The 8,589-nt window shown below is 33.9% G+C and overlaps 1 protein-coding gene across 4 annotated transcripts; it reads left to right on the top strand.

Annotated features, from left to right (window-relative positions):
• The first annotated feature begins 412 nt into the window (after positions 1–412).
• On the top strand, positions 413–1,732 carry LOC140807343 (uncharacterized). Of its 4 annotated transcripts, none has more exons than XM_073164156.1 (3): positions 413–815; positions 908–1,047; positions 1,356–1,732. In XM_073164156.1, exons 1-3 carry the CDS (start codon positions 548–550, stop codon positions 1,458–1,460), a joined length of 513 nt encoding a protein of 170 aa, XP_073020257.1. In that variant the 5' UTR covers positions 413–547; the 3' UTR covers positions 1,461–1,732. The 4 variants fall into 4 exon arrangements, with proteins under 4 accessions (XP_073020257.1, XP_073020256.1, XP_073020254.1 ...); XM_073164155.1 differs by having other exon boundaries at positions 908–1,050; XM_073164153.1 differs by having other exon boundaries at positions 908–1,050; positions 1,350–1,732.
• The last annotated feature ends 6,857 nt before the right edge of the window (positions 1,733–8,589 follow it).

The following is an 8,589-nucleotide window of genomic DNA, read 5'->3' as shown; positions in this document are numbered from 1 at the left end:
TATCCAAAATTAAAATTATAAAAGTCAAAGTGGCTCTGCAAATATAACAATTTTTTTAGAATGTTAATAAAAAAATATGAGTAAGTCTCATGTGAGATCGTCTCACGGATCTTAATATGTGAGACGGGTCAACCCTACTCATATTCACAATAAAAAGTAATACTCTTAGCCTAAGAAATAATACGTTTTCATAGATGACCCAAATAAGATATCCGTCTCACAAATACGATCCGTGAGACCGTCTCACATAAGTTTTTGCCAAGAAATATTATGCTAACGAGGAGAAAAAGGAAAATAAATTATAATTTTGAATATTTCATATATTAATTAAAGTATATACACCACAACTAAAGAATTATTAGCCAAATAATGTCGTTATCAAGCATATTTCTAATGAGGAAACACTATATTTTACTGCATGGTTGGTGTGGGTACTCTCCTTTCTTTCTTGTGTCTAATTCCCATATCTATCTCCTTCATCTTCTTGCCGGAACATTGTTGAATCTGTACTAAATAAATTTTTCATTTATCAGACGAAAAAGAAAAGATGGGAAATTGCCAAGCAGTTGATGCAGCAGCACTGGTGATACAGCATCCAAATGGAAAGCTTGAGAGGATGTATTGGCAGATTACCGCAAATGAGGTTATGAAAATGAATCCGGGCCATTATGTATCTCTCATAATTCCGTTGCCGGCCTCGGGCGACGAGAGCTCCGGTGACGGAGACAGGACCGTGAGGTTCACTCGAGTGAAACTTCTCCGGCCGAGCGACTCTCTGGTTCTTGGCCGGGCTTATCGCCTTGTCACCACTCAAGGTCCGTTTTTCCAAGCCATGTTATGGTGATGGTTTATGCTATGTTTTGCATAGATGAGATTTGGATATCGATTTCTTGGTGATTTGTTGCAGAGGTTATGAAAGTGCTTAGAGCGAAGAAGCATGCAAAGATGAAGAAAAACCAGTCGGATTCCGGTGAAAACATGCTGGTTGACAGCACCGGTCCTGAGATTCTAGCGGAAAACTCGGGCCTGGATAAGAATGATAATCAGGTAGTCCTTTGCTATTTTGGATTTTAATCGATTCTGTTTCATGAAATCGCAAAATTTTAGAGGCAAAAACAAAGTTGGCAATATACGAATTTTTGTGTCAGCACTTGTGGCCTACAATCTGACAGGACGATCAGATCTAAATACATGATTAAATATTAATATGTAACCGTTTAATTAAGTTCAAATATTAAATTATAAGCTATTATCTGAATCATATCTTGTTCTGAAATCAACAACTCAAATCCATATATACTATTTGTTAATCTTTGAAAGAAACTAATGAAAGCCACATATAAAAGCAGACACAGGGCAAAAGACTGGACAGACACCGGCCGAGGACGGCAAACTCAACCGCGGGACGGCCCAAATCGTGGCGGCCATCGTTGCAAAGCATTTCAGAGTCTGCGAGCTGATGATCAGTAATGGAATATGGTGATGGGAACGTTTCTGCACGCCATCAATTACCACTTGTTTGAGTACTACTAATATCTTTGTATAGGTTAATAGATCGAATAGGGTAGCAAAAATAGACAATTTTCTTGACTAATGCGGTAATCTCATCACAATTTTACTTCAAGCTTCTTGAATAATTGAAGGTAAATAAAGATATTAGACAAAAACAAGTCGTTGTCGAGTAGCTTATGGAGGAGCTATGGGAAAGAAAGATATGTTTGTTATAATAGTATACACCCTGTCTATATATCAATGTTTTATATATAATCTCAATATAATTAATTCATAATCTTGATTGAAAAAATTATCATTTATTAAAAGATATATTTTTTGTTAATAACTCAAATTATGTAGCGTCTTGTTTCAATCAATAGTTCGACAGTGTTTAATCTAGGGATGGCAATGGGACAGGACGGGGGCAGGTTTGTCATCCCCGTCCCCGAATTCTATCCCCACCTTCATACTCGTCCCGATCTCCGCTTTTCGGGTTCGGGGAATCCCCAAACCCGAAACTTCGGGGACCAACTTCTCACCCTCATCTCCATCTCCATTTCAAAATTATTAATATGACAAAACGATGACGGAATCAGAAATTTTCTTATACCAAAACTTATTATTATCTATTAATATTAGTGATGATATTAATATTAATATTGATATTTTAAAAAATAATATTATTATTATATTATTAATACTATTATTTTATTATTGATATTATTTTCGAGACATGTTCGATGATGGAGGATAGTAATCTCATACCCGCCCCGAACTACATCGGAGATTTAAAAAAATCCTCAAACCCAAACTCAAACTCAAACCCGAAAAAATCAGTGATCCTCATCCCTGTTTCGGGTTTCCCCCATAGGGTTCCAAACCCGTGGAGAAAATTGCAATCCCTAGTTTAATCCTTCTCGCAACAACTATCTGGCTTCGACTTTAAGAATTAAATATGTGACCATGATTATAGTATTTTATGTAATTAGAACTCAAATTATTTGAATAGCACATATGTTACCTTAAACATCATAGTTTCATTATATATATATATACACACACACACACGAATTGGTGTGCAGGGTATCATGAGCACCGCTTACGTAGCGGTGCATGATTGGTCGGCATTTTTTTAAAAAAACAAAACAAAAAATTTTGTGTGGTTGTGGGCGTGCCACGTAGACAGACGCCCATGGGTGTACAGAAAAAGAAGTGTGCAGGGTTTCGATTAACGAGAGGATTCGATTAAATTTTGGTCATTATGATTGTAAAAATTAAACACAAAGTTGAAATTTTTTAAAAATAATTTAATGGGGACAATTGTTCTGCAGCGTGCATGTGAATTCTTTGAATGCTTGCGCCTGAGAACAAAAGAGAGGCTTCGGGAGAGGGCGACAAGAATTTCCCACGAGCAGAGATTACATATATATACAACTACAAATGGGTAATACAAAACCTACCTTTCTGAATGGTATTTATGTACATCATTATATTCTCTTAGCAATGCAGATTATTGGAAATTTATCAATTATTTTAAGCGCAAATTATCAATAAATCTTCGTCACAAAAGTTAAATGTGTGTTTAGATTCTGTCAGACCGATCTGATTAATACAAAAAAATGTTTATGCAATCCCTGAGCCCGCATGTGTTTTTTCGAACGAAATTCGGCATAAAACAATGAAAATGATCTATAACAAATATTTGATATTTCATAACTAAATGTTTTAAATCTGGAATTGATATTTGATTTCTGAGTATTTAAATATGTATAACAAATTTTGGTATTAATGATTCATTTTTTCCGAATGAAAATCCGGCATAAAACATTGAAAAATCTTATTAATATAAAATACTTAAGTACTAAATGTTTCAGATATGGTAATAATATATACTTTATGAATACCCAGATATGTATAATAAATTTTGATATTATTGACACTGTCTTTTTCTTCGATACAAAAGATTGAAAATCTGGATATTTATACATGATATTAGAGTATTAAATGTTTCAAATCTGACACTAATATATCATATTTGAGTACTCAAATGTGCATAACAAATTTTGGTATTAATGACATGTTTTTTGCGGATGAAATTTGACACAATATTTTTTAAAAAATTTGGTACTATTATATGATATTTCAATATAAATTATTTCAAATAAAGTACTAATATATGATGTTTGAACACACAAACAAGTGTAGAAAATATTGATATTAATATAGTTGTTCCAATTTTATATTTTGTATCAGATATAAAATAATTTGTTTACAATAACATATATATGTTCTAGATTTTCAGTGTTTTCTATCGAGTTTCATCCGAAAAAATAACTGTGGGTCTAGGGAGTGTAGAAATATTTTTTTTGCTTTAAAAATCAAGTCTAGGAATTGAACACACATCAAACTATGTCATTAAGTATTTAAAAGCAAGTCTCTTATTTTAACATACATCACCCCCAAACCAAATAAGATAAATCTTTAGCAAATTTTGATTTATGTTAGATTTAAATGAAAATATGTATTTTTCGAAGAAATAAGTCAACAAACAAAACCATGGTTGAGTTCAACCTACATTAAAGATATATAGATCTAACGATCACCATTGTCCTGATTTTTTTTCCTTGTTTTGTTTTACTGGACTCAAGCATAAACCCTATCTATCATCCATGAGATTTCTAATAATAACAAAAAATACAACTCTATTTAAATATTAAATATATCTCTTTTGATATTGTGAAAAGTTACAAATAAATCTGACAGCTTTTAACAATACAATAGGGGTGTCAAAATTAGACACAACCCACCCACCAACCTGACACGGTTCAACTAAAAAAAATTCAAAATCAGGTTAATCGGTTTGATTCGGGTTCGGGCTCGGGTTCTGGTTGAGAGTTTTTGGGATGGCTCGGGTTCGGGCTGGGTTCGAGTTGAATAATTTTTTAATAGTACTATTGCTCAACCCAACTCAACCCACTCAAATTGACACCCTTTGTCAATACATGCACCCCCTTAGGTTTGTATTTCTCTTACATTTATCTCCGAAAAATGGAAGATACATGCAAACTTAAGGATGTAAAATGTAAGAAAAATACAAATTTGATGAGTATGTTTTTAATTTTTGAAGTTATTGGATTTATTTGTCATTTTTTATATGACAAAAACTTGGGTGAGACGGTCTCACGGTCGTATTTGTGATACGAATCTCTTATTTGGGTCATCCATTAAAAAGTATTAATTTTTATTATGAATATGGGTAGGGTTGACATGTCTCACAGATTAAGATCCGTGAGACGGTCTCACATGAGACCCACTCTTTTTATATACCTCAAGGAGTGTAAATGTAACATTTAATATATAGATGGATTTTTTTTTTTTTTGTAACTATGACAGACTTCAAGATAGATAGATGTAATTATCATAAAGGAAAATAGTTTGGATTAATGACTACCATTTGAATTTTGAATAAATAACATATTCTTATTTTATTTTAGATTTTTTTGACTATTCAACATGAATTCAATACATTTAGGGGTGATCACGGTGCGGTTTTGCGGTTTTTTTAAAAAAATTCAAACCGAATTGCCATATGCGGTCGGTTAGTATTTTGAAAAATTAATCGCGGTTTTACGTAAAAAAATCAGCCTTGCGGTTTTGAGCGGTTTCATACGGTTGCGGTCGGTTTTACGGTTTTTTTAATGAAAAATATTAGAACATATATTATAATTTATTTGAAAAACAACAACAATATATTGTTTTCAAATATAAAATATAGTTCAAAGCATATAAAGATCAAAATAGATTAAACAATAATCAATATTCAAAACTAAGTTAATAATTTATCAATACAACACATTCACAACAAAAATGGCATTTACACTATTTTATCATTTTTTTTACCTTCAGACTACAAACAAAATATTGTAATAAAAAAAAATACTTTAATAAATGACTAATATGAAGAATAATTAAGAAAAAGATAAGTTTATTTGTAAGAATAATAATTTTAAAGAGAGTTAGGATATATGCAAAAATTTGTGTGAGACGGTCTCACGGGTCGTATTTTGTAAGACAGATCTTTATTTGGATAATCCATTAAAAAGTATTACTTTTTATGCTAAAAGTGTGACTTTTTATTGTGAATATGAGCCGGGTTAACCCGTCTCACAGATTGAGATCCGTGAGACGATCTTACATGAGACATACTCTAGGATATAATGAATGATAACTTCTTTATTTGAATATGTTGTTTACAAATTATTATAATTCTAGGCCAAATATTATGGCAAGCAGTTTAGGCGGTGCGGTTTGGTTCGGTTCTTGGCAAAAAAAATAACCGAACCGCGTTTGCGGTGCGGTTTATGATTAGTATTTTTAATCGCGGTTTTTATAAAATATTATGAAAAACGGTGCGGTGCAATTCGGTTCGGGCGGTTCGGGCGGTTAATAAAAAAATTTGATCACCCCTAAATACATTGGTTGTTTTTAAGGAATACCGCTACATCATTTTTGAGAAGATTGTGAAGAATTGTTATCTATACTATATTATAATAGTTGAGATTATTTTTCATGATTACTCATTATTACAAACAATAGCTATAATTCTCCATTTATCGCTCGGCTTATGTGCGCTTACTACACTGGCCTAAAATATGACCCAAACCAAAACACATTTAGCCCATCAACCAAAACCTAATTGGGCCTCAAAGTTTATTGTCTACAAGGCTCGAGATTTGGGTTGACATTGATCCATCATCCATGTCTCAAGTTTATGTTTGGGTTGATATCGACCCATGTATCGAGTGTACTACGATTTCTCATGTTCGAGACTTAATTATAATAAATCTGATAAAATTCGGATCATGTACGCAAACAAAATGAATTGCTTACATAGGAAACTAAGAAGTCACCTCTCAACAAAGAGAGAGGGGGGAAAACATAAATAATTCATGCATAGTTTGTTCGGAAAAGAAAATAAAAATCTGGCTTCTAGTTTTGTATCACGCGAAATTTTTTGGCTTGCGATGTCTCTCATCGTCGAAATTTTCGACCCATCAATGATCTCAACATGCTTAAATACTCAAATGTGAAACTATTAATTGATTAAAACAAAAAAGTTGGTCTGCTGGTTTAGCTGCTAAATGAGTTTACATGGTTTTGCAATTCGTTAAAATATAATGCTTTTTCACAATACCAAGAAAAAAAAGGATTAATTTTGATTAGAAAAGTTGTTTGACAAATTCAAATATTTGCATGTACATGTTAATTGTCCTACATCGGTTGGATTAATAATCTGAGAGTTGCATATATGGACTTGGACAATCCTCCCCCCTTGAGCTAACTTTTGGGGTTGAGTTAGGTCCAAGTTCCAATCTTAACATGGTATCAGAGCTCAGGTACCGCCGTTATGTATTTGACTGCTTATAGTTAGGCCACATGAATAACTCATAAGTGGATCATTTGTAAACTTCACGCTCCGATCCAGATGTTCATTTCTGGGCGTGAGGTTGGGTGTTTTAGTTGTCCAACATCGATTGAATAAATAACCTGAGAGTTGTATATATGGACTTGGACAATCTCCCCTTAAGCTAGTTTTTGAGATTGAGTTAGATTCAAATTCCAACCACAACAATACAAGAGATCATTTAAGTGGCGTGTTATTGATTTGATCATTCTTACTTTATTCATTTTTCTTTGCAGAAAAGTTGGTGAAAATTAGGCTGATATCTATCAAATCTTGGTGTAAAAAGACAGACACCATTTCCATTTAAAAATTTTAACCATTTTTTCTCAATCTACTAATTAACCCTATACGGCTATGCCTACTTACAATCGAGCACAAAAAATAAACTCATAAAATGCCAATTAGTGGACTTAAAAAGAATCTCCAAAAGTTTCTTCATTGCCTCTTTGATCAAGACAAAGAAAAATAACACGGAACATTATGATCGTCGGGTATTTTATACGAGCGTCGCGGTTTTTTACCACCACGAATTATGATCTGGAAAAATAATTTAATCTTTGTTTTTTTTTTCCTTTTTAATTGAGTTCAGATGAAAATTGAGGTTGATTTTGTATATTGATGATTATAGGGATGACCCTTTTGTCTCTACTTATCTGAAAATAAATGGAGGTCCAGTTGAGGCACCATCATGCACAAAAGCAATAAAGAATATATAACATGACAATTCATTTCGACGCTCCTCGCCATATATATACAACCAGATATATATCCCTCTTGCGCTTGCCACTGTCTATTTTTCAGCTACTTTTGATGACTCCCAAATCGGAATCCAATGCCATTAGTTTTTGTGTTAAAAACCTATATTAAAAAAAACAAAAACTCCATAATAATTGAATTTCTCGGAGTTTATGTAGTAGCCCGAATTCCAAATTGGGTAATTAACGGATTAATGGTGATTAAGAAGGTTTAATGTGTAATTTTGACCGAGTCATGATCGGACGGACCGAAGATGGTTCGGAAGCACCGAAGAGTTCGGAAGGTCCGCAGTGGGTTCGGTGGATCCGATCATGAGGTGTCAAGAGCAGCTGGACACGTGCATGTTCGGACGGTCCGAAGTGTATGATCGGAGGATCCGATCATGAGCTGTCAAGAGCCAATGGACACGTAGCGTTCGGACGTTCCGAAGTGTTGTTCGGAGGATCCGAACATGGCCTATAAATAGTGCTCGGATTTCTCATTTTTGACTTGCCAATTTCTTGAGTTTTCTCTCATTTTGGAGAGTTTGGAAGGTTTCTAGGGTTAGTTGTTGGTCGAGCGATAGCCAAGAGCTGCCAGGAGTAGTAGCGTAGCGGCGCCTGAGTTTCAAGGCAATCGACATCAAAGGGCTGTCGACGGACGAAGGTAAACCCTAAACCTTTGGTAGTACTAGGGAGTACTGGTTTTGCTAGTCGAGCATGGTAGTATTGATTGAGTATGCTTTTGATGCGTAGGCTTGTTCTAGACCTGATTAGCGGTGTTGCGTAAGGCTAGGCTTGCTGTGATAGAGGTACGAAAGTACTATCCGAGATATCCTGGTTGAGTATACTTTCTTATATGTGTTGCATGATTATGTGGTGCATTGATATATGTCA

Source organism: Primulina eburnea, chromosome 12, assembly GCF_022965805.1.
Source record: "Primulina eburnea isolate SZY01 chromosome 12, ASM2296580v1, whole genome shotgun sequence".
In the NCBI taxonomy this organism is placed as follows: domain Eukaryota; kingdom Viridiplantae; phylum Streptophyta; class Magnoliopsida; order Lamiales; family Gesneriaceae; genus Primulina; species Primulina eburnea.
Note: the sequence above shows the minus strand (reverse complement) of the source record. Positions and strands in the feature narration are given on the sequence as shown.